Below are 27,587 nucleotides of genomic sequence, written 5' to 3' on the forward strand. Positions count from 1 at the left end.
TAACCGGCGAGGCTCATGTTGCTGTTAGAGCTCTTTGAGGGCAGCCGTAATACGGGCGAGTTTGCTAATTGCTAATGCAACCTTGCGAGGGGAGGAAAGCACCGACAAAAAAAAAAGGCGCAGGCAGCTGTCCCTCTGGTCATCAGGTGTTCTCAGTTCGCCACAGAAAGGATGCTGAGGAGCGTCACGAAGGCGGTGGGAGGGACGCGTCACGGAATATTTGGACGGTAGCCCCGCATCGCCGGTTTTGACACCGGCCCTAACGAGCCTCAGGGCCATCATTTTCCGAGCCTCACATCGCCATGGCAACGGCGGTAAGCGGCACAGGGAGGTAGACTGTGTGCGGGCGGGTGTGTGCACGTAGGAAATCACCCCAGATATCAGACACTATCACACCACACTTCTACGCTGCTGTCCAACACCCCGGAATCTCCAAAGGCAGTCCGCGCTCGCAGACATCAATGGCTAGCAAGGCGTCACATGCAGTATATTTCACCACACGTAGGTTTTAAATGGGTTCTCTGAGCAGTGACATGAAAGGGAAAACTCCGCAACCTATCTCTCTGAGCTCATTAGAGCCGGCTAATTGGAGCAGGGGTCCAGAATGGCGATTAAATAGCAATAGCCGGGTTATTTTGATGCTCCACCACACATGAGCTGGTCTCGCTTCCACAGGGAGGCAGAGGGAACACAAGGCTTCAGTGGAGTTCAAATACTTTGCTACAAAGCCAAAAATGTCTCTCTCCTTATCTAAAATCCCACTTCCTGAGGAGACAACATAGACATCAAGAAGTTCGCCAATTAACACCGAATAATTATGAACATCTGCTGCTGAAGAGTTGAAAAACAAACGCACAGCATTCTATTTAGAGCACATTGAGTGTGTACGAGTCAAACTGCAAAGCTTTAGTTTCAATAATAAACATTTATCAGGGCTTCTTCTCTCTGATACAAGCATCATAGCCCAATATATTTACCCTTAACTGATGAACAGTGACGTTACTACAAGTACAGCGTAGTGTACATTCTCTTACATCTACAGAGGAGAGATATTCTCTGAGCATCTGATCTCAAACGAACACTTGAGCTTTGAGCCAAGCTGAGAGGGGAAAAGAAAAAGCCGGTATCTTTATAACATCAATCTTCAAACGCTTCTGTATTATTAAGGCGTGAAAAATCCTTTGACACTTAAGTTCTATACTGTACCATATAGGAATCCCTGAAGCCTTTCCCTGTCAAGATCAACCATAAAGCTCGCTCTCACAGTCTAACCAGAGAGCTAATTACGGGACCGAAGACACCTTGAATCAGCAGGAAGTTTGAAACTCATCTTCTGATGATGACACATCTGATGATTAACCTTTCAGACTTGGTCACTGGTCAGTGTTGCCCATGACGAAGTCCATGTACACAACCTTCTGAGCCGGCCTCAGCTCCCTCAGACACATATTACGTTCCAGGTATCAGGAGATTATTTGGGGATACTTTCACATTGAGGATACTTTCACATTGAGGATACTTTCACATTGAGGATACTTCCACATTGAGGATACTTTCACATTGAGGATACTTCCACATAGAAATTGAATTGTCCATTCTAATGGATATCGGGTCCAACGTGACAGAATGCACCACATTTTCTTGGAAATGGAGCCAACCACAATTGCTGGTCAGCCTTGCGATTAATTGATATGGCAGATTATTTTTCATGGTGATTCTGCTTTGTTGGACAGTAAGACAGTGAGCACTGACAGGAAAGATTAGACACAGAGAAGGAATGACATGCAACATAGGTGTTAGGGACGGGACGATACGCTTATCTCACGATACGATTCGATACACAACATGGGGTTCAACCACGTTACGATGTGATAAATAAAAGTTCAAGGACAACAAAGTCTGACTGTGCAGAATTATGTTTATTTCTGAGCCACAAATCTTGGCAAAAATTGTCTTTCTATTAAAAATTTAAAATGTCATTACAAAGTGCAAATAATATCATTTCAGTGGAGAGCTTGTGAAATTGTGATGGTCAAGCCATCTTACACAAGTACATTGAATATAGTACCTAAAACTACAAGTCATCTTGTTAGTTTGTCCTTCACAATTATTCCATGAAATCATTGTGCATCTGTAGAACAGAGCAGATAAGTATAAAGGTTCGTTCGGGATGAAATACTGATGTGGCTTTCTCACACACTGACTGCGTGTTTGTAATGTGGAAAGGCAATGTGACACTGAGTTTTGCATATGTGAAGACCATCTTGTTGCAATGAATTGTTGCCAACGGTAAAAACTGTGGATGGTAATATGTGTGATACTGTTAGACTGATATACTGGTTTGCCGATATAGCAGGTCACATATCGTCATGTCATCTACCACCAATATGATGGACGTTCCTCCCTGACCACAGATGCATAGAAATAGTCTGTAAAAACTGCAAATTCATTTAATTGTTCAAGGTTTTAAATTCCTTCATTTAAATGATCCAGAGTTTTCCCTACCATTGAATATATGGGTGGATCACCCTGCCTTATTTTTAGTTCAGTTTACTCAAATGAGGTTTGTGGTTACACTTTCAGTTTTTAGCCTCTTTTAGTTTTTGTTTTAGTCAACTATAATAATCTGTAGTAATCTTACTTTGTATCTTTTCCTGAAAATTCCCAATTTAATTATGTAGAACCATCATGAATTTTCCGTTGGGCGTCTTTTACAGTACTAGCTTTTCACAAAAGTGAGACTGGTTATCCTGAACAACCAATAACCAATTTTGAAGAAGAAAATGTGAAAAGATGTAAACTGCTATTATAGTAAATTATGCCTTAGGTGACTAATGCCCCAAGAACGCATTTAATCAGCAAAATTCTCACATTACGGTCCATTAATTATTCCACAATAACTGAATCTTGAGCTGACTTGAGCATACTTTCATGTGTCTTACTGCAGTCCATTATCACCAATTAATTCTGGGATGATGGGATGATGTTAATGTTTTTTCTACAACACCTACTTTGATAACTATTGCTTTAGCAAAAATGCAAGACAAAAGGGGGATAAATGGCTCTGAAGCTGATATATTCACAATGGATGTCACATTGAAACAGGTAAAGCCAGACAGACCTCTCAGGCCTTTTCTGACGACTGCCTCGTGAAATTCTGGTGATCAGGGGAAAACATAATTACTTTCTGAAAGGTTGTTTTTAATGGTGTTCCTGCTTTATTGGGCAGTGCACAGTGGAAAATGACAGGAAAGATACAGAAAGGATAGGAAAGACACTTATTTCATTTCCATTACTTGTTATTCATGCATTTTGTTGTTTTTGTACCACAAAGTTTGAGTCTGGATGTCATCTGTGTCGCTGTCATCTTGATTTTCTTTTCTCCCTCTTTGGTTTTGGGTGACATGTTTTTATAAGCCTCTTGGGGTTTTTGTCTCACTTGCACCGTTTGTTTTTCTTTACCTCTTTTGTTTTTTTCAGTGTTTTTTTGTAATTTGTGCAAATCAACAAAACAAAACAAAAATACACTGAAATAAAATTTAAGAAAGATGGGTAGAAGACAGGTTTTGACAAGCGACAAAGACTCTGAAGTGACAAAGTCATGAGCATGTGACAGGTACTTTGGCCTGCTGAGTTACCAGAACAACCCAAGGTTAATGAAAGTTAAAAGATATATTTGTTTCAGTGCAGCCCACAGCTGGCGTGCCTCCAACCACTTTTAATTGATCCCTGTACTCCACTGTGTCTTGGTTAGCATATTTTGGGATTTCCTATCATGAATGCAAATGTCATTTCTGCCTCCAGAGACCATAACTAGCCAATCATCTGACGTCTGCACACCCTTTGTGATATGAGGACAGCTCATGTTATCGGTGGCCATCTGACTCCCATCTGGGGCTGTTTGCGCTAATTCTTTGCGCTCAGCTAGTGCCGAACCCCTACGGTGCCCCTAATGTTGAAGCCCCTTAAAGAGAATATAATATTGCCAAAATTTCAGAGAGCAGGCATGCCACCCGCCAGTCACAAAACCCCCTGGTATTTACTGGAAAAAGTCTCCCTCGGGTCCGCTTAAATTCCAAGGCCTTAAGACATCTGACAAGCAACGTATACACACACACACACACACACACACACACACACACAAATAGTGTGGATTCAGCTTCAGGCAGTTTACCTCCGCTGGCTCTCAGGTTGTGAATAAAATCCAACATGTAGCCCTTAGAACAGCAGATCTACGTGAGAGGTCAGGCCTAAGGTTGAGGTCCGGGGTGGAGGAGATCAGTTGGCAATTTAGTGGATGCACAGAAGAGCTGAGTGTGTTGACACAATGACAGCTAACAGCAGATATGCCGCCAAAACCACGAGAGACTTTCAGTGCTTATTTTCGGTACCGATTGTATTGTGCTTTGCCTCGGAACGACTTTCAGCGGAGAGAAAAAAATGCATCTGAAACTGAAAAAAAAGGGAACATACAACATTTATTTCGGTTCTAGATCCCATTTTGACGGCTGAAATTTACAGTAGGTTCCCATGTTCATGTGAAAAGACACAGAGGTTTTTTTTATTCTGTGCTCACGGTGTTCTCAATGTGCACTTGCTATAGACGGTGCAAATTTAGAGTCTTCATTCCGGCAGATTGGGTTTATCCTTGTGTGAAGCTGGCTGCACTTAATGATAATGTGTTGTAAGTGCTGCAGTGAATCTGCAGAGTGTGTTATGGCCATGGAAGTGTTGCTCTTGGGCCCAAGCAGCCAATACACTGGTATACGTGACCTCACTGGGATTACTAGCAGTATTCCCAAATAAGGCAAGAGCTCCCCCGTTTGTTCATCTGACGTCCGCAGACACGAAGCGCAATAACTGGAAGGGTCAGACTGCCTGCAGATCTCTCCGGATTCTCAGAACGGCGGAAAGTTGTCCAGCCACTCGTGATCTCCGCCTTTTATCTCACTCTAGTTGGGCTAATGTTTAGCGGGGGGAAGGGCAGTGGGAGGAGAGAGCCATTAGGAGGAAGTGGTCGGAGGAAATAAGAGACAGTGGGAGTGACAGAGGCGCTGGCTTTTAAGAAACCATTTTATAAACATGGAGAATGGGAGCAATAACACTGAGCATGTGATGGGGAGAGAGAGAGAGAGAGGAAGAGAGAGAGAGAGATAGGGAAGCAAAATGTGCCGTTTCATTATGGCAGATACATGTGATGGCCGAGACGTGAAGCGAAGACAGTCATTCACTCTGGACAGTAAAAAAAAGGAGAATGATTGATGTTAACACTTCCAATACTGAAAAGAGAAATAGTTCCTTTACATTGCAGGTCGGCTTGTGAGGACACAAATGAAGCGCCGTAAAGTGACTACTTTTGCAGACCAGTGGCTGCCAAAGTCATGTAAAATAAATCAAGACGGGCGAGTCTGGCTTTGAGGCTGGAATGCCCCTCACAAGGTTTTTTTTTTTAAGGCTGTGTAAAGATGTGCAAATGATTCACAAGGGCCACTCAAGAGTCAGCAAAGGGCTCTGGATCTCAGTGGGAGGGCTGTGTGAAGACTTGAGATCCACCACCATGCTCATGTGTGATCTCACCAAGGGAATGACCGCAAACATGCTGCTGTACTTTCTTTTTATGCCTTTGATTTGGCCGGGAATTAAAGCATGGCTGGTAGCAACAAACCCACACGGTTCTGTGGAGTCAACTTCTGCTTCAACAAAATATCCACTGTGGAGACCGTATGGCTTCAAGCAAATACTGCAGAACCCCAACCGATATCAATCCACTATCTATCCACAGGGTTGGAGAGGAATGCATTGCTTATAACGGGATTTACAGTAATTTGATTACAAAAAAGGTGATTGCAATGTGCTACGGGTACTACAAACTCACAGTAATCAGATTAAAGATACATAAAAAAAAGTGATTACTTGTTCGATCACTCAGGAACATCTTCGAAGGGAGAAGAGCACTTAGATTGTGAGATTGATGCCAGTAACAATAATGGTCTATAAAGGTTGTAAATGATTGTAATAACACTGTCTAACTGTCTATAAAATTAAATGTGTTTTTTTTGTGATTTATGAATTCTGGCAGCAAAGTAATCTAAACATAACTAAAAGTAATTGGATTATATTGCGTGAGTGAGTATTCCAGTGGATTATACTACTGATTACTGCAGTTTTCCACAGATAATATGTAATCTGTAAAATATAATTTGTAGTGGATTATATTTTGAAAATAACTTCCCCAACTCTATGTATTTGTGCATAATGTGTCTGTCAAAGAGTAATACACTGATTCCAAATCATCGGTTAGTTCAATATTTCACCTTAAACTCGAGGTAAACTGTGTATCAGTTTTAGTCACCTTAAAAAACTGATGATCATTTCAGCTCACGTAACTTTAGTTATTTTTAAATATCACACTTGCAAATGAATGTCAATGTTTATCTCCGTCCATCAGTTGGATTAATTAGGAGACCCACCTCTCCTAGTAGTGTCATAGGTTACTTTTGATGAACCGTTAACATGGGGCGTAGGCGTGGGTGGGGGGGGTGAGGGGGTGTGTGGGGTGTGTGTGTGTGTGTGGGAGGGGGGGGGGGGGGGGTTGCAGGAGATATGAAACATCCTCTGCTGTTCAGATGCTGATTGCACATGCAGGTGGTCTCTTACCTTTGCAGCACCAATTTGCTCCTTCCGAAATTTTTCCAGGGGAGTAATCAAGACATCATCTGCATTCTGAATCTGAAAATACATGAAAAAATAGATTGCAAAAAAACATTAAAAATCCCAAACAAACATATAGACAGGCAGACATATGGCAGATACATATAGACATAAACAGATAGAGATTGACTGAAAGATGTGATCTGATTCACTTTAACCCTTTGCATTATTCAAAACTACCATTAGAAGGGAAAAGATAACAAAAGTCTTTAATCCGGTAGTTATTCAGCAGCATTACATTGCTCTCACTCTATTAATTTGTAACAAAGTGTATGACAGACAGGAAATTACAGCGCAGAGAAATGTTCAGCTTCAGTCAAATGAGGATGCATTGAATCCGAACACAACCGGAGTATAAAGCAATCACATTCATTAATATCTTTTAAACCAGTGACAATGAACAATGCATTTCTGTGAAGTGCCCAAAATGAGTACAGCAGAGATAAGAGATACAGCACTCGACAATGTTCCTGCGAGATAGAAGAAAATGGAGCCTTTTTATGTGAGCTGTGAAGCACCAGTATTGTCAAACCCCGCTGAAATATGACACGGCGCGGGGGGAATGAGGGAGCTTTACAACTGCAGACCGCAATGCATTTAAATTTTGAAGCATGTCTCCACATATCGGTGACCCGTCCTGCCTCATGACCAGAGTAAAAGGTCTCTCCTGGAGCCTCCACCGACTCAATTCCAGACAGAAACAGATAAGGGGAGATGTATCGTGTCAATTACGGTCCACGCTCAATCCTTTCGGGCGGCGCATTTCGGAAAAGGCGCCATTAAGGTGCTGCAGGATTTCCCGCGGACGGCCTTTCATCCACTGAGATCAGATGACATCAGATTGGCGGGGCTGCTCTGCGGGAGGTGCTGTCACAAATGACACGGCTCTTAGCTTGATTTAAAGTGTTATTCTGTGTGGTGAGTGTGAGTGATAAACTAAGGTCTGAGCTCTATAATGCACCTATAATACCAACACTAATTTAGAGGTGTCGGCTCAGATGGACTATCACCTCCCCAGCCGCAGCCGTGTGAGCACACACTCGCTCTCTCGAGATAGAGTTTTTGTTTTGACCCATTAATCACGGCGCATTTTCATTGTCCCAAAATAACCCTGTCAGCCCCCTCACCCAACCAGAACAGAGCACTTCAAGGGGAAGCCACAATCTTTCCAAAGCCGCACTGTTTCCTACTCCCTTTAGATGTAATGGTGTGGGATGAAAAAGCATGCCATGTGTTGTAAGCTTGTAGCGTAATTTAATAGCATTGTTGTAATTATTTATTTTAATTATATAATTGCAGTTGAGGTCCCGTGGTTGCAGGCAGGCTTCTTGAACTTGAAATAAAACATCTGTAGTTCAAATTATGGGTTTAAACTAAAATTCAAGTCCAGTTCCAATTATTTGGTGCAGCAACATTTCACCCCTTGTCTCCTTGGACTCTTTCCTTGCGTTTCTCTACAGCTGGGGTGTCAAACCCTGTCCCATGGAGGGTCGAGAGTTGGCAGGTTTTCGTTCCAACCGAAGATGACACCAGGTGATTTCACTGATTAGTTCCTCCAGTCTGGTGACTCAGCTGGTATAGTGTTTGGTTGGAATAAAAACCTGCATATCCTCCATGGCACATTGTTTGCTGTCACGATAACTGAAGTTTCAATACGACTTCGATACCATTTCCAACATTCAATTTTAGATACGTTTGATACTTTCACCAAATGTTTTCCTGCCAGCTAAAATCCCGCTTCACCTGCGGAGGGTCTACACACGCGCGGACTGGAATAGTTAAAAGACGAAAGCAGAGGAAGGATTGGAACGGACACAGCCGCGGTCTGGCTCTTGACATGGACTGCAGCAGAGTCCGGCAGCTGAAAACATGACAACAGTGTCAAACAGTCCACCACATCTTGAACTGAATCCCAGTCCACCTAAACTGGTTGACTGGTTCCAGGAGCAAAACATGGAACCATTTGGCTTACAGAACTGACAAAGACGGACGCCCAACCAACAGATCGAACCCCCTGTGCAAAAGCTGCTACCAAGTGTCTCAGTGACTGTTGTTCTGTGGCGTTTCTTGATGTTTTTGTCTGGTTTGCCATGGCATCATAGTAGTATTGATTTTTTTGATTTTAAACATAGTATTGGTATCAAAGTCAAAACTCCATGGAGATTTTAAAGACGGTAAATGCACTAAAAGATTTCCAACCAAACGTGTACTGTACCACTAGCTTCAACACCTGAACTAGCCTCATGTGAACTTACTTAAGAGCCTTATTTTTACAAGCAGTTGCTTGTTATGAATCTCATTTGAACCTGTAACACACACACACGCTACGAATAACCACCCAACATAACCTCTCCAAACCTTTAATACAGACTAGCACCAGAGAAAGCTCGGGAAAGCAGGAACAAGAGAGTACTTCTGTGAGATAACCAAGATAATTTGGTTACAAGTGACACTACATTAGCAGAGTCGAGGAGATTTGACGGTCATCAAATATAGCGGTTATAATCCTCCATTCATATCGAAGTCATCATGTTATCAGCTGTGTCAATAGCAAGCATTATACTACTCTGGCAGTGTGATAATGTCATTTCCTCTGTCTTATCTCCCATGCTTTCAGTCTAATTGAGCCTGCAGTATTACCCTGCTTGAAATGTAGATTTCTAATACCATTAGCTTTTCATTTTCAATGAAATGGACAGGACAATTAAATATAAAGCTATATAAGCTTTTGAGATTACGGTCTAATATTTAGAATTGAATAAAAGCCAGAAAAATAAATCCATTTTGTACCCTCTGGAATTTTGGGGGATGGTTGCTCAGCCTGATTAATTCCAAATGTTATTGATAACTGTACCTGACCAAGTTAGACAAAGTATCTAAATACTTTGGAAAGTACAACATTTGGATATCTTAACACTCAGGTAAGGCATAAATTTACACAAATCAATTTTCTAATGCAAAAGGATTGATAGTGGACCTCACAGTTTGGAGCACCAGACAATCCAGACAGTTATGTGGTTATCTTCTTGTCTTTCACTCACTACAATTAAAAAAAATATATATATCGTACTCAGCACAGCAAATTCAGTTCTTTTTAATGTTCAAGATGTTGCATCATTTTTTGCTAATTAATTTCCTAGAAGCTGATTCTAACGTTTATATTTGAAAGGGACCAACTTATTTAAGACTCGATGGATTAGTTTCGAACTGGCATTGTGCCGATATGCCCTCGGCAACAACCTCCCTCAACAGGATTAAATCCATATGAGCGAGCACAGTGTGATGCTTGAAAGGATGCAATAGCGCTGAGCAATTTCATTACCGGATAGGGGGGAGGAATGTCAATGTGCTGTATTTCCCTTGCTCCTGCTTTTACCAGTCCAAATATCAAACAGATCAAAAGTGTTGCTCGAAGGTTAATTTGCAGAGACAGATTAGAATGCCACGAAGGCTAGACCAAATTAAATAGTGCAAAGTGCACCAATTGAAATTTTCATTTGACACCTGTCAAAAAATTATTATTATTTTAATTTTCTAGAAATGTGAATAACTACTCTAAATAGTTTGGGCACAGAACTCTTCCTCTCTGCCTCACTAAAGTATCCATCATCACAGTAACCGATAGTAAAAAATGCCCTTGAGGAAAATGATGGCTTTTTTTTTTATTTTATTTTTTTACAGCTTTTCCAACACATACAGTATTTTCTGTCTGGAAAGTTTGAACACAGTGTGCATACATAAGTATAAACCACAGGAGAGAGGATGGTTGACTATCTCCCAGGTCGCCACTTGTTCACACAACACTCATCGGCTTTGCTTCATGGGCTCATAAATCACAGCTGGAACACCTTTTTTGACAAATCAGGTCGTTTGTTTGCAAACACATACATTGTAAAGCATGTATCAGACCTATTGGATGGCATTACACTGCGTTTAGGATGTCTATGTCACATTCAATTCCCAGGGATCAGCTTGTTTCTGTTCTTATATGCCCGCAGGTTATAATCATAGCAGCATTTAACTGCTAACTGCTCTAGCTGATGGGTTACAGTATGTAGGTAAGACAGTCTATGATTGGGTAGTAAATATAAATATTTTTTAGACCTGATCTTGTCATGTATTTACCTCCCAGTACTTCAAATGACTTCTGCAGGCTAGTTTGACATCTAATATCTATGCACTTTTTGCAAGCCTTCTGAAATGAATGTATCAGCTGCATTTTTACAATATCCACACAATGAAAAGCCTACTTGATATAGCCAGCCCTACTTCTGTGCTGTAAATCAAAAGCATCTTTCTCTGTGTATATAACACAGAGGAACACACACAGAGACACACACACACACACACACACGCGCGCACACACACACACACACACACACACACACACACACACACACACACATGCACACCAGTCCAGACCTGACATTTGGATGGTTGAAAAGGTGTCAAAAAAGCCTGTTCGGTCACCACGCTGCTCTATTTTTGAAATGAAAAAGCATCTTTTGGTTGTTGTTTTGCAATTTCAATCCCACACTCAACATCCAAGCAAACTTGGCTTCAGGCAGGGAGAGAGTCCTGGAAAAAAGGCTAAAAAAGTAGGTGTTTTATTGTTCTATGCTTACCAGTTAAAATCAGCCAACTGACAGTTTAGAATTGCCATTCAGGTGTGAAAAAGTATGTTTACATGAAAGTTAGGCCGATGACAGAGACTGGCCAAAAATGAATTTACATTTTTAGATCTGAGGGGAATAATATTTAGAATTGCCTAATGGTTACCTAACCAGTTAATGCCAAACCGTATATGTACATGAAGCAATGCTATGATGATTTCAATATATTCGATATGTACATCTGATTCACCATGTTTATCATGAGTACTTTTAGCAGCCACTTCATACTGACACTGACAGACAACCAGGCAGGCGGATGAGTATTGATTTGTTTTGGTGTCTACTGGTTTGTACAGGCACAGTAAAGAAAACGGATTGGTGAAGAGTCAAGAGTTACGTTCTCTGAGAGGAGATGAAAATAACATCAGCATATACAGCAGCTTCCATAGATACAAATCTACGAGTTCTAATCCTACAAGTCTAATGTTAAGTGGAGGTTGTCAATTTCAGTCAGTGGAAAATACATCAAAGAGATCTCCGTTTGATCTGTCTGATCAAACGCTTGTCATACAATTTCATGCATGTTTCAAATTAATGAAGAATTTCACAGTCTGTCATTCCATTACCTTGAGACTATGAAGAAGGGACTGCAGTGCAGACCAATGCAACATTCATTTATTGATTTAAGTGTGCAGAAGTCCGCTCTTGGAAGTTTTGCCTTCAGCATCTTAGCCAAGTTTAGTTGTTGTGTGTGAATTTTCGACTTGAGATCTAAAGCTAAAGCCTTTGAGACTAAGGGCTCTATTTTCGTGAATCAATGGCGCGTGGCACAAAGCGCAGTCAACAGCGCATGGCGCGGGCGCAAAGGGCGTGGCAACTGATGGGTGGTAATTTTGTGGCCTGCGGCGCAGTTGGAGACGGAGTGGGATTAGGAGGAATACATTATCAGTAGGTGTGGTAGGGGCTGGCGTCGTCATGAATCGCCCTGAGTGAGCATACGGCACCTTAAATTAAATTAGATTGGGAGGAGATAACACATTCCCGTGTTGCTCTGGTCCTTGGAGAACCGCTGCCCAATGCAGGAAGCGGTTCAATGATATTTAGACGAAGAGTCAAACAGAAGTTGGCGGCGAACTGCAGGGACAGTTTGGCTGCAGGAGGGGAGACATCCACCAGCCAGTCCCTGACATCTGTAGAGGATACGTCCGCCTCCACACTCCCCACTCTGGGTGTCATTGGCACATACTGACAGTTCTGTGTTGGATGACAATCACTCACACCACAGCCACATGTGTATATAGCTAGAATGAATAAAAAAATGTATCTTATTTTTTCCTGCATCCTCATCCAAAGTCGGTAAGCTCTAATGCACCGTCAGGAAAATAGAGAACTAAAAATGCAAGTGGACTTGAACGGGCCTTTGTGTCAATGAATTACTCAGGCATGAATTTCATTCCAGCACTGATTAGCCAACGAGTGTGTCCGAGGAATGTTAACAGGTGCTGCTTGCAGAGCTTCTGAGTGGGATGGGATGGGTGTGTGGTTCCCTGACAAGAAAAATCCTGTCTGAGTGCCAGATATCTGCACTGAACGTCTTGAGCTGAATTACTGCTAATGTAAGCCAGCAGCACCAAATAAAAATATCAGCAATAGTCGCACCGACAACCACAAAAACGACAGCAGCAACCAAACAGAATTAGCATCACACATTAAAGTAGGGCGTAAGAAGATGCCTCTGTAACCGAATTAATGTGTTAAACGCATAATAAACGTTATTGCCTTCATCATCGTGACAGAATAAAATGCCTGATTTCATGCTGATGGTGTGATGTGACCTTTATTAAATGAGGTAGTGCAATAGCTGCGCATTTCACTCACTTCTGTCTGCAGGTTGTTTGTGGTGTGGGGGGTTGTGTGTGTGTGTGTGTGTGTGTGTGTGTGGGTGTGTGTGGGGGCGGGGGGGGGGTAACTATCTCACTGCAGAGCTAAATCTTTATCTGGCGCAGCACTGGCACCTGGAGCAAGCTGACAAGTCAAACTCACATTACTTTTATTACCTCCGCCAAGGAGGTTATGTTTTCGGTGCCGTTTGTTTGTTTGTTTGTTTGTTTGTCTGTTAGCAGGATTACGGAAAAACTACTGGCCCGATTTTCATGAAACTTTGTGGAAGGGTGTAGCATGGGCCAAGGAAGAACCCATTCAATTTTGGAGCGGATCCAGATCCGACTCACGAACAAGCAATAATAGCACGAACCTTGGCGGAGGTCTGCGCTCTCCGAGTGCCCTTCTAGTTATCTATGAAATAACAACAAACCTTCTGCGGACAAGGTACATTTGACACATTTGCTCTATACATTTTGTTGGAGAGTAGGGTGTTAAACAAGAACATGAAGCAGCCACTAAAAAAAGGGGAAGGTAGCTTGTTTCAGGGGCCCGCTGGGGATTTTCTGTTGTTTAAGTTCAGTTGGATTGCCTGTGATACATTCTAATGCTTATTATTATCTAGCAAATGCAACTTGCAACGCCAAATTGTAAAGGCTGCTGTACAGTAGGTGGCTGTCTATCTGCAATGTGTGCTTATACTCACCTACTGCTTTCCTCTAGATAAAGAGCTGTGGTATTTTATGGAAAGATTACAAAAGACTAGGGATGGGATGATATGTTTATCTCACGATACGATTGGATACGCGATATGGGGTTCAGGATTCGATACAACCACGATACGATGTAACAAATAAAACTTCAATGACAACAAAATATGACTGTGCAGAATTATGGATTTTTCTCAGCCACAAATCTTTCTAGAAATGGCACTGGCTCGCTAGAATGTAAACAACAATTAAAAAATGTCATTACAAAGTGCAGATAATATAATTTGGATATAGAGCTTGAGAAATTGTGATGGACAAGCTGTCTCATTTGTGATTACTACAGCTGAATAAAATGTAGCATATTGTCACATTTTTGTTTTGCAATATATTGAATTTCGATATATTGTCCCATCCCTACAAAAGACCAGTGTTCTATGGCACACAGCTTCTGGGCAGGGCTGCAGCTCTTGAATCCAGTCTTCTTGACACCACTTTTCTGACATCTTGGACATGTCGCATGTCTATTTTGACTTGGACTTGTCTTGGTTTCAGCCACTATTGGATGTTAACTTGACTTTTTTCCCCCCGATTAGTGAAAACTCGATGCATTGATTAGCTGGACGTTGATTCCTGCAGATCTACATCTCTGTTCACCCTTAAGAAACACTTTAAGCATTATTTTTATATTTGGAAAAACATGTACCCTGCTCATTGCCTATTTTGGCCTTGAATAAGACTCGATTTGCTCTGGTCTCGGTCTTGACTTGGTCTCAACCCCCTTTGGATCCGGTGTTGGAATCGACTGGGACTCAACCAAGGCGGTCTTGACTGCAGCCACGCTTCTGGGCTTTGTCGGCATTACAAAATCATTCAGAAATGTATGTGGTCTAGTAGCACAGTTTCTGTTACTCTGAACAGATAAGCATCAAGCTTGAGAAACGTTGCATTAAATATGAACTCAGCAAGGGGATATGACAGCGGGACAATCTAAAAATAGGAGTATTATTAACTCATGTTACCTGAGTGTCAAAACAGAAAGCTTTGCTGTCATTCACTTGTGTGAGTGGCCCAGATTATGTGGACGAGCCGGTGTAAAAGCATATCTGTCCCACCAATGCAGTCCCAACACACTGAAACTAAACACTTAAAACCCTATTGTTACTATAAAAAATTAAATTGGATCCTAAAAAATGTAGCAAGCTGTCAGTACGTTAGTAAAGCTGGCAGGCGGAGTTTATCGAGAGCCTTGAGTGAGCTGTAGTCAATTTTTCTGCTGAAATAACAGAGATGTTTAAGCACCAAGTTTCATTTATTAATTAATGCACGCTTGGTGAACTTTCAGGTTGATGTATCGGGACATAAAAACTCTCTGTGCAGAGAGGTGTTTCAGCACCGCCGGCTCTGTGGGATCCAATTCCTCCTTAGCACAGAGGAGCGACAGGAAATGCATTATGTCAGCAAACAGCTCTCCCAGTGGCTCCGTCTAAATGCCTCCTTTGCACTCCACACACTGCTGTCTCCAGACTGACTGTTTGCATCAGAAGAGAAAACGTTTCCCATCCGAGGAATTTGTGACCTTATAACCGGCCAGGCTGTAGTGACAAATGCAAAGCACAAAGCACACATAAAATGAGAGCAGCGGACGGGAGAGGGATCACTGCGGTACGGAGCCAACAGCCATAATACTATATAATACAGCAGGCTTTAAAACAATAACTATACAATAACAATAACTTTAACAGCCTCTGTGACTTCTGCACGCTTGGTTAATCTCAATGAACCCGTGATCTGGAGATACACCTTGAGAGCAGCGAGTCAGTGCGGCTTGCTTCTTCGAAATGACTTGGACTGGACGGTGAATTGGGATAGATGATGTGCTGTTCTTCATGTTCTTTTTTGAGTAAAGATGAAGTTTGTGTGAGAGTTATACAAAAGTTACACAAACCTAGCGATGGGATGAAACGATAAGACCATATCCTCCATAGGGATACAATAAAGAATAGCAATTTTCTATCTTTACATGGACATGAGCTGTTATTCAAAGAAACCAAGATGCTAAAATGACACACAATAGCTATAGTAAAGAAATGGAAATCCTTGGCTGAAAATACAATGCAAAAAAAAAAAAAGTTAGATTTACTTCTATTTGCAAGGCTGAATGTCAGTTTCAATCTTGTATGCCAGGTTCACCAAACTCTTGAATAACAAATAATCACAGTGTGCGTACCTCTGTGTGTGTATGCTGTGTGTGTGTGTGTGTGTGTGAGAGAGAGAAAGAGAGAGAGAAAAGAAAGAGCAGTTGGTGGTTAAGGTTAATGCTTCGACTTTCAGTACAATCCATGATTGAGGTCAACACTTAGCATGAGCCCCGCATCACTCAGTAAACAACTGTTCAAGGTTCATTTTGGCTGCAGAGTGGATAGCACAAAGGTTTGATACTGTCAGTCCCGAATACTTTTCAGAGTTTCATTAAACAAGCCGCCATGGATGCTGCCGCGAACAATGGCTGCCTTTATTTCGCACTGTTGTTTCAGGGTCAGCGGGACATTCCTCAGTTCACAGGCCAGCACACAGCCAAGTTACTGTACTGTCAAACACGGAGAAAACAGCAGCAGCGTGTGCCTCGCTCCGCACAAAGACAGGCACTTCATGTCATTTGGTTTCGATTCTCTGGCGTAGACAAATTAGGTGTAATTGTACACGTTTAAACGCTGTTGAGTTAAATGTAAACCAAAGGAGAACTCCTCAACATGGGAAATAAACGTAACGCGGCGCAGCAAATCAGCACTTATGGGACCGAGGGGGCTTTTGTTGTCTTTAACATCTCATGGAAGAGCAAGAGCGGAAGTGCAAAATGATATATCTTGCACTTATCGCTGGGAAAGAAATGAGGATGAGGATGCTACAGCTTGTTGAATTTCGCCATGCTGTGAAAGAAAGTTTTGAGCTTTGGGTTTATCATGCAAGTGATATGGTAGCTATGCACTGACAAAAGCAGCAACTCTAAATGTCAGGTACTGAAAGGACTACACTACTGCATTTTAGTCATTGCTGATGATAGAACAACATTGATTTATTAAGCTGCGAGGTGTTGGCCCGTCCTCGAAGCTGCCTAACTAAATAGTCCAATGATTATCGGAACAAATGAGCAGACAAATGTGATATTAGCCAAGGACACACAGTTATGAAAACATCATAGAAGCTAACAAAATAACTTCTAAACAAGTTTGTACACTTTTAATTAAGTTGTAACTTGTGTGTATAATAGACCACATAGTTTGTGTTGCACTGTGTGGTCTGTATCTCCGTCCGCAGAGTGCAGCACTATAGAGCTTCCATGATGATTAAAACTTTACTTCCATTTTCAATCGCCATTTATTGTTGTTATTAATGTTTTTCTAACTTGTGATTTAATGTCATTTGTCAGATATTTTTTATTACTGAGCTGACATCACACTGAACTCTTGTGCAGAATAGTTTGATTAACCGTGCCCTTTTCTTCTCTGTCCATCATACATTACCAGTGTGCTTGTTCATTTTTATGGATCATTTTTGGATTTGCAATAATGTTTCTGATGAAAACAAGACGAGTCTAACCGCCCCGCGACATAGAATTTTCGTTCCTGCCAGGAATCGAACCCCGGTCTCCCGATCGAGAGTCTGCAGTCTAAATCCCTGCGGCACACTTTCACGAGCGATCGACTGACCGTCCGGCGATCCATAGAGCCCCTGCTGTGGCGGGGCTAAAAAATGACATCAGATACCACTTTGTTTGTTGCCCTGGCCAAAACTGGCCTGGTTCCACTCACTCCTTGGTTTACTGGGACAAGATCCCATTACAAGAGCAGCAATGGGCAAACTAATATCATTTACCAGGTCTGACCCTTTAACAATAACTAGAATCTGCCACCATATTTATTATATTATATTATATTATATTATATTTAGGATTTCAGGACACTTTCTTTTGGAATTGACAAATATGGCCTTGCCAACTATTATCAAATTGTCAGTAATTTATTTTATTTTGTTTTATCTTATTGTTCTTTATTTTTTCCTCAGATATACAAGACATACATTTAATGGGGTCAAAAGTATAAAGCCACACCTGAAAACTTTTACGGCTCTCTTTCAATGAAAAGAAAAACAGGAAAGAAAAATCTATTTTCCACCGCAGCCACAAAAGGCTTTTTCCCAAAGGGGTTTGATCATCACTGCAAAAGCCACAACATCAGGGCAGTGCCCTTCCACTCCTAAATGCCATCCGAGCTCAGCAGCGCCGAACCTTCTCAAACCATGCAGAACCGGAGCCACTCTCTCTCACTCTGTTTTCTTGCTGCTGAAAGGGTTATCAGCAGGGGAATTATACCAGGAATCTCTTTAAAAAGAAGGAATTTGATAAGTCTTCCCATGGAATAACACACTTGGGTAGCTGGCAAGCCAATCACTAAGTGCACAAGCACAAAGGTTTCAGGCCTGGCCTCCTGCCGAGCCAGCAGACAATAAAACGCTTCATGCTTGAAAAGGTCTGCAGAAATTGGGCTACTGACAAGATTCTACCCCGAGCAACAGTGGCACCTTAGATAGATGCTGGTTAATAATCCACACAACGGAGCGGGTTTAATTTGAGACATACAAGTTTCCTCTGTATCTGCTTTGAGATTTCTGGGTTTCAGTGACTCTTATCAGTCTGTGTGTTTCTATTTTTAGTCCACAGATTCAGTCCAGATGTGAAATGGGAGTAAGGGGGATGGGGGAGTCAGGGTTTTATTTCAGGAACTGCTGTTGAAAGTTCACTCACACAGTGTGAGTGACGCTTACTATTTAACAAGCTACTTTTTTACCATGCTGGGCTATGAATGCCACATCTGTCCCCCGTAATCTATTAGCAGTTACAAACTTTACAAATAGATGCACCATCTGGCGCCCATTGTGGTTTAAGTATAGAGGGGTGTTAAGTCTCAGCTGGTATATTTCACAATATTTCATGATTTTAGCACAGTGTTCTTCCCCTGTAAAGAAAGATTTCATGTAGTTGATGAACATGTGTTATTATGAGATAACTAATTGAGTCACGTCGACCAAATGCTTTCAAATTAAACAAAGACGAGATGAAACCCTCTGGTCATTTGCACTCTCCTGCCTTTTTCAGCTAGATGCACACATCATGAGACTCTGGAGAATCAGAGCGCCGATCCACCTAACACTGGAAAACATTTAGAGAATTTCCTCTTTGAGCTTTTCACGTGGCTGTTGGTGAGTGGTTTATGATAAAGAGGTGCGAAGTGCTCCAACACAAAAGCTTTTTCCAAGAAAGGCTACTCTCTAAGCATTGAACAATGATAATTCAGCTGATAATGAACAACAGTGCCACTGTTTGTCAAACCTCTCCTTGCCAATCACACATACCTCATCTCCACATTGAACTTGCATGCTGACGTTCAAGACTTTGCATCTTCCTGTCACAATCTGCATGTCCACTAAAATATCCACATGCAAATGCCATTTTCCATGCTTTCCATACAGAAACAGCTGTCAGAAACTGGCATAAAAACTCAGGTAAAATCAGTGCTCTACCACACACTGTTACCAAATAAACACACTGTGCAATAGACAGTTATCAAGAAACAATATCACAAGACCAAAGGAATAGCAAATGCGGTGAGTCTCCACAAAAGTTTCTTTGTTGTGTCTCTATTCTCCGTTGTAACTTTGCTGAGCTTGACTGCATCTAAAAACAGATCTAATGATGCATCGTGGTCTTGCTTTTGCTGCCGAGGTAAAACGCATGAATGCTGGCCATAAAAGGGACAGTTATCCCCGAAGACCTCTGCATGCTCTTTTGTGCCACACGGAGTCAAACCAATTAGTCTGTCACCACAGAATTTGTTGTTTATTGTCAACCATGAATTATTTAACAGCTGTAGAGAAATATATCCGTTAAACATCTGGTAGCATCAAATGGGCGATTATTCTTCCTCATGCACTTTGAAACAGTTTGAGTTTTTGGTTGGTACAGTAGGGATTTAATGATTGGGAGTGAAACTTGGATGTTTTATCATACTTTAATGCGCTTTGGATTAGTTCTACAGAAAGGGAATGATCAAATCAGAGAGTCTGTGACATTATTTATTTTGTCAAAGTAATCACAAACACCTCCTGAATTGGCGCTGGTCACATCAGCTAGAGGCCATTTCAACTGAAGGCCTTTTCATGTATTCATTGCATCTATTGTGAAGAGGAACAAAGCGACTGTAGATAACAAGACACCATGGATTCCGAATTCATAAACAGGATTTACGCAGGCTGTTTCAAGATAGTCCTTTAATAGCGGGGAAATTACGAGAAGTATGGGTTAGAGTGGTGCAGACAGTTGTTAGGAGGGTTGTTACCGAGTCTCTGAGTGTTTGTAAAACTCGGGGAATGTATCTGGGATCCCGCAGTCTATAATCAAACTCGATGGGAATACGTAGTTTCATGTACAGTATGACGCCTCTGTGTCTAATGAAAATGCTATGGGTCCTTGTAGCATTTGTGGATGCAAACTGGAGGCAAATCATATCTGAATTACTTCATAACTTGCTGTTCAATAAATTGTCAACACTATGAAATAAGCCTAACAGCATTTGAAGACTTGTTAACTGAACTTATTCCCACGGTGGCCATTTTGAACTTGCGTCACACTCATGGCAGCAACCGGAGAGCGTCCAGCGTCAAGATTCACCTTGATCCTGAAGGCTGATGTTAGCGTTCACTCCATTTTGTGAATGGGAAAAATGAACAAGGCTACCCCAATAATACGCTGTCTCTAGTGCCTTACTATAAAATTATTTAGCATATAGTTTCCATGTAAATCCTATGACATGTTTAAATTCAAACAGGCTGTTTCTGGTGATTTGGTTAATAATAAATTAGATGTCCACCCATAGCCAAGCGCAATATATGTTTCGTTTTTTCAGTTTCATGGTAACTAACCAGCTAAATCTGCATTAAAACAACATTATTGACGCATAATGAGTCGAGAATAGCCGATGAAATTAGGGCAATGGATAATACTTTGTGTGCAGCAGGTAGATCGTCATGGCAACGTGATGCTGAAGGCAACAAGATGCGCTCTCTCTGGTTTAGCTTCTCTATAGCAAGTTTTTCTTTGGGGAATCTGTGAAATGATAAATGTTTGTATGATGTGCATCCTGGTACACAACAATAGGACATAGCTAGGCTACCTGCTTTTCAGGGTAGTTGATGTAAGTTCAAAATGGCAACCGTGAGAATAAGGTCAATTAAAAAGAAAAAGTTTAGCTGGCCTAGACCACAAAAATCAGCATTTTGAATTATTCATGATGGAGTTAGTTGAAGAGAGCTCAATCCATGACATTGTGACACTGATTAAAAAAAGTAAATATGGGTAGGAGTTTTAGAAGTTGAGACATGGGAATATACGCTGTGTAAGTTATAGTGCTGTCTAAATGCAAAACAATGACAGGACTTTGCATATGTATTACCTTAGAAGAACTAAGCTTGGAAATGAGCGCAGTACCTCAAGCTTATTAGGAAATGCCAATCACAATTTCTACACCCCTGAGTGAGGTGAGTCATTAAATGCTCACAGTTCATTTACAGGAGGCGCAAAGATAAATCAGTTGGTGCTGCTTTGAGCTCAGATTCCTGGTAAATATAAACTCTGCATGATCTCCTTGGAGAAGCAAATCAAAAAGTCACTTTTCACGTCATGGGGATCTTAAGAATACTGTTTACATATCACATTTGAGACATTTAGCTGACACTCTTATCCTGAATGATTTACAGTGGGCGTGACAGTAGAATAAGCTTAAATTCCTGCATCACCAACTATAACAATCAACAACTAGTGGTAAGTGCAAAGATTTGAGCCCTGACACAAAAGATGTAACAAAATATTCCTGTGATCTTGAGATAGAGGCAACACTAAAGAAAGAAAAAAGAAAAAAGGATTTTTTAAAAAACATTACAGCAAGTAGAGGTTTTTTTTGTTTTTTTTTATTAAATCTGTCGCAGTGGAATGAAATATTATAATGACCATCAGCACTACACTTTATAGCCTCTGTGAGTTGTCATTGTTACTTTTTTAATTTATTTACTTTATTTCCATTACTTTGCAATCATGCATTTTGTTGCTGTCAAACAGTTTTCCCCCTTATGGAGTTGTGGTGTCGTTTAATTTCTGTTATCCAATTCAGCCGTGTCTTTGCTTGTCATCTTGATTTGTTTTTGTTTCTTTGCTTCCTTTGAGATTAGATGGGGTTTTTTTTTTTTTATAAGCCCCTTAGGTTTTTTTTTTTATCACACCTGGATGCATTTGTATTTCTCTCTCTCCTCTTTCGGCGTTTCTATCATAAATATATGCAAATAAATATATTAAATTGTAAAAGGGTGTCATAATTTTTACTGTTGCGTGCTTTCCCATCCAGAGTTCTGCCTCCAAATGTATATGCTTTCTGGTTTGTGGCATGCACTCTAACAAGGCCTGTATGGTTTAAGTGCTATGTAACTCGGAGTGCCCAAATCTGCCATGACCGTCCCAGACAGCCATCAGATGACCAGCACAACACCAGGAAGACAGAGTCACAGCCATATGCCAGTGCCTGGTTTGAGGCACCAGGGACACTGAAAGCCAACCAGCCCTCTGTCACACTGAGTTTAGAGGTTAGTATCACATCCTCCTGCGTTTGCTTCCTAGAAACGGTTGTACGGATGCTGTAGATAAGTGTCTGGGTCATATAGTCATATAAATAAATGTCCATTTTGCTACTCTCTTATCGTTGATACAACGCAGTATCGATTCGACCTATAGCCAGTTCATGAAAGCTTTTACATTCGCTGTTCTGTCTGGTAGGTCTTTCCCCCCCAAAAAAAATCCTCTGGTGCACACAAAGTGATGCGTTTTATGTTTCCGGCAGCAGCAGTTTGTTTAGAAGAAATAGAAGAAGAACTAGATCGCATAAAAGAGCGGCAACTACAGAAACCTCATTAACAGATAATCCAAGGAAAAAGACGTCACAGCACCGCCCACACTGTTTGAATGACAGGTGAAGAATCTGGGAAGTGCAGTGCAAAAACATACAACAATGACCATTTATCACTAAATATGTTGCTAAAAAATTTTAAAAAAATAAGAATCCCACAGATTACCACATTAAGAGAGATTCACTGTGTAAACCTTGACCCTGTCTGTGCAGTCAGTTTCTCCACTGCTGTGATATAAATAACATCTGTTGCTTTCTAGATTAATGAAATGCCATTCGTTTTTGTACGGCATGAAAAACAACTTCCACAGACTTGAAAATTGCCTGAGCTAAGATAATCCATCACAGTAAACATTAAGCCTTCGTTTTGTTTTGTCAAACTTTCTCTGTTTTATCGTTATGCCACTGTGCCCGAGTTGAGAGTTTTCATATCTGGGTGCACATTACGTTACGCTCGGCTTCTTGTCAATCACCTGACACCCACAGGGAGAAATGGAAGTCTCCGCCAGGAAAAAAAATCCCTCTCGCTTTACAAACTTTACTGTCACATCCATGTCTTCTTTTTCGGGACATCTTTGTTAGCGAGGACAGCAGTTAATGTTGAGTTAGGTTTGATACCGTGAAGTTTGTGTTTTAAAAATGAGGAAAAATGAGTAAATGTAAAAAAAAAAAGAAAAAAAAAGCTAATTGCATACAGCATGCATTGCAAAAGGACTGGGGGAAATGTAAACTGGGATATAATGGGCTATAACTGTAAATGACTGCTATTCTCCTTTAAGACAATTTCAGTAGTGCCATGTATGTATATCCTATGATCTTTTGACTGTTTTTATTGTGTTTTGTGTTGTATTTCAAGTTATTGTTATTTTGCCTTCCAACAAGGCCAAGTATCACTTTCTTGTGCTATCTGCGGTCAAATATACATGATTTTTTTTTGGTTTTGTTTTTTTCAGGTAATTTTCTATTTCTGAAATCAAAAACAAAACTTAATTCTTACCAAGCGTCTCCTCTCCTCTTCGACAGTATTCAGCAGCTGGGAGAATTCTTTGAATGACTGGGCTGAAAAACAATAATAACAATAACAAGAAAGATTATTTATGTAACGCCATATTAAGGGTGAAATATATGTGTGTAGCCATTAAACGCGTGAGCATGTATGACAACGATGCACAAGAGGTCAATATGGCCACCAGTTGAGCAAATACCCACAGATCCACTGCATTACACTGCGTTATTGCGTTCAGTTGATGGAGGGTGTAAAAGAGTCACTGGCTCAGTCATTAAGCATCAGATGTTCCTGGCACCCCTCAAGGCCCGTAGCATGGCGTTAAAATGTTTATTTTCACTGCAGCTTCAGAGCTTTCAGCGCAGCACATCTCTGAACCTAATAAAATCATGCAGCTGTCCAATTTAAAACCCAGACTGGCAGTAAAAAACAACACTTTCATTGAATGGAACCCATTGATTGCTTCCCTTTATTTTCTTCACCTGCTACGCTGTACAATACACTGCTGCGGTGCAGGGGACGCCGATGCGGGAGAGATATGTTCGCACCATCTGCGCTGCACCGCGACAGTAGCCCATATTCCATTCTGCAGGGCCGGATGAATTCAGCATACAGTACATCGAGGCTTATCTGGCAGTGAACTGTGCCTTGATAGCTTCACAGCTTCATTAAATACGGGGCCAGATACGAAGTGGCCTCTGTTGGTCAGCCCCTGTGTCACCCCGTGTCCGGCCATTTAGCAGCGGTCGAGCTGTGTGCTTGCCAACACAGTAACATCATTATCAGCCACGGCGGCCTGGCATGAGGGCCCATGCATCATCTCAGACACTTTTGTCCATTTACACACCAAAGCTTTTAAAGACCAGGGAGCAATGATTTTGTGCCAGTGATCCTGCAGGCAGGCTGGCCTCCTATTAACGCCACTAGCTCCTTTATCAACGGCACAAACCTCTCAGGGGGTAAAGGGCACAGCTGGAGCCGTTGATGGGACAAGATTAGACTCTGAAGAAAGGAAATGGGAGTCAAAGTGGGGTTACAGCTTGCATATCATTCACTGGTAAATGGAGGAAAGGCAATAGACCTGATAAATCGCTGAACAAAATAAATTTCACCCACCTCCAGAGATTGCTGTTGAAACGATGAACATTTATATGCTATATGTTGGCTAAATGTAATAATAATACTAAACGTAATAATAATAAGTTATCTATATCACTTTTCATCCCTCTGGACAAGATGGAGTAAAGCTATAAATTCATTGTTGAAATAATTATATATAATAATAAGTATATAACTATATATACTTAATAATTATATATACATTTTGCTTGCCTGCTAAAAGAAGATCTGTACATGGGAAGGTATAGTGTTTCCCACCAGTATGGGTTTAATGGTTTAAAGGTCCAAAGGTTCCCTTTCTATTTGATATTCAGCTTTTTAGTTCTAGATTTTGAGCTCATCTGACTCCACTACAGTCTGAACACTTGAGAGACTAAAGGAATGACCTTCTGAGACAAGGGCCTATAACTTCTCCAAAAATTAAAATTTCTATAGCCACATCAATCTTTTGGCCCCATTGATTCCTAGATAACTGGTGTGGAATGTGAATGTCACTCCAGGAAGTCATAGAGAGAAATCAATAAAAGGTCAGGTGAACCCGTCTGGCAGCGTACAGGATCCTGATGTTATGTGGGGAAGTTGGGAGCATCAAAGTGAACTATACCAGTGCTGCATCAAGATGATGGCTGGCATTCGCGCAAGGGTCTGGCCATGTCAGTCAGAAAGCTCAGTTTCATTGATGACTAGATTGATTTCAACAGGCTATTACATTTTTTCCTCAAATAGTAATCATGGCCTTTTCTCTCTGAGATGGTGAGGAAACAAAGCAGTGTGGCCTACGGTGTGAGAGAAAAGCATTTCACTTTAAGGAGATATCGAACCCAAAAACTCAATTCTTACACACAAAATAGCATACTTGGTGCAGTTATGGTGCAGGGAATAGTGTGTTGTGGATACAAGGAATCTCAAAAATTTTAAAATTACACATATTACATGAACCCATCAAATCATTCCACTACTAGTGTTTGAACACTGATTGTGCCTGTGTTGCAGCCACGGAGGTCCTGACTAAAGACCCACCAAATTAATTCGCCACTGCCTGCATTAGACAGTCAATAAAATGCTTCCCAACAGATGCCCGCGCCTCTGTCATTTAAGCCCGCTCCACAATGCCAGCAGTCTGCACTATAAATACCGGGCAGGTCCAACTGGATAACAGGTGGGCAGCCAAATATCCGCTGTTCAATCTGAGATCAACAGCGCTCTTGATAGGAGGCCAGGGAAAAGGGTGCACCGCTTCAAATTAAAGCATGCTAGATCCTAATGAGGCCTGGATTTGGGTGTGGGTTTCCCCAATAAGCATAATTGGTCTTCTCTTCAACCCGGCCTACCACACAGCCTCTGCAGCTTTGTTTCATTACGCATTCGCATGAACATTACAGCCTCATGTGGAGGAGGTTCATATCCAGTCGAGGCCACACAGATGGACAGTGATTCAGCAGTCTCCAGATCCACAGAGCGAAGGACTCAAGCTGGGGATAATGAGCAGTGCAAAAAAAAAAAAAAAGAAGAAGCGGAAGAAGAGGCCAGACTGGGAGTCCTGCCCATTAGAGCCAGAGAAGCCTTCTGCACAGCTGCTTTCATATTCCTGTTGGAGGCTCGGAGGTTTCGCACCTCCATTAATCTCTGACACTGATCACAATTAGTGCCTTTGATCTCTTAAAGGCATGAAAAAAGATACAGGGGAAGCATCATAAGCAAATCAATAGCATTAATTATACATGCAATGCAGACAATCGCAAGATCTATACTCATGAAGCAGATCTCCCTTTCCAGGAATTAGTATGCTAAACTTTTCCCACTGAGTCTGGTAAATCCTTTCTGGTAACACTTTACAATAGTCTTATTCCTGTGTATTCACCTGTGTACTAACACATGGAAAAATATTGTAAATTGTAAATACACAGTTATAAGTGCAGTGATGCGCTTTACTTTAATGAAGTCATTCCAACTTAACAACCAGTAAGTACACTGTACTGTTCTAATGCATTACATTACATTCTATTGCCTTATTTTGTATTTTGTGGCAGGTTTGCCAGTGTTTGTGACCAGAATTTATAAATTCATAAGACTAAAGGTAACACTGCACTGAAGTACTATTCCTGCAACCACTAGTGCATTGGGCTGTGAACATATTTGTCAAATCCAACTGATTTGAATTTGTCCTGTATATATACGATATAGTTTTATAATAAAAAGTTGAGCGCTGCATATTTTGAATAACCTTTTTCAAGACCAATGCACCGACAACCCACAGATCCTGTACTTCTGTGAGGGTCCATGTTAACACTGTAAAGACAGGAGCACGGGCATGTTCTGCAGGATGTAAGCTTTCCCCACTGAAACTCAAGAATCACCTTTGTTTCAAAAAACATGTGGTGATGTATGCATGAATAACTTTAATAAAAAAAACAGTTGGCTGCTGCCCAAAAGTTTATCACAACTTGAAAATGCCAGAATAACTTGGGAAACAAAATTGAATAGAAATGCTCAGTCCAATTTACTTAATTTTCTGTTGCCAAATAATCAAACATTACTTCAT

General features: G+C 41.2%; 1 protein-coding gene across 2 annotated transcripts in view; it reads right to left on the reverse strand.

Moving 5' to 3' along the window:
* Positions 1-27,587, reverse strand: part of arhgap42b (Rho GTPase activating protein 42b) — a 65,870-nt gene that overhangs the window by 19,829 nt on the left and 18,454 nt on the right. For both annotated transcript variants that reach the window (XM_071917505.2, XM_071917504.2), the window contains exons 3-4: positions 23,918-23,979; positions 6,658-6,729 (exon numbers count right to left, since the gene is read on the reverse strand). In XM_071917505.2, the coding sequence (XP_071773606.1) occupies positions 6,658-6,729; positions 23,918-23,979 (134 nt within the window). The remainder of the gene's footprint in view (positions 1-6,657; positions 6,730-23,917; positions 23,980-27,587) is intronic.

The sequence above is a fragment of the Centroberyx gerrardi genome, chromosome 6 (assembly GCF_048128805.1).
Source record: "Centroberyx gerrardi isolate f3 chromosome 6, fCenGer3.hap1.cur.20231027, whole genome shotgun sequence".
NCBI lineage: Eukaryota > Metazoa > Chordata > Actinopteri > Beryciformes > Berycidae > Centroberyx > Centroberyx gerrardi.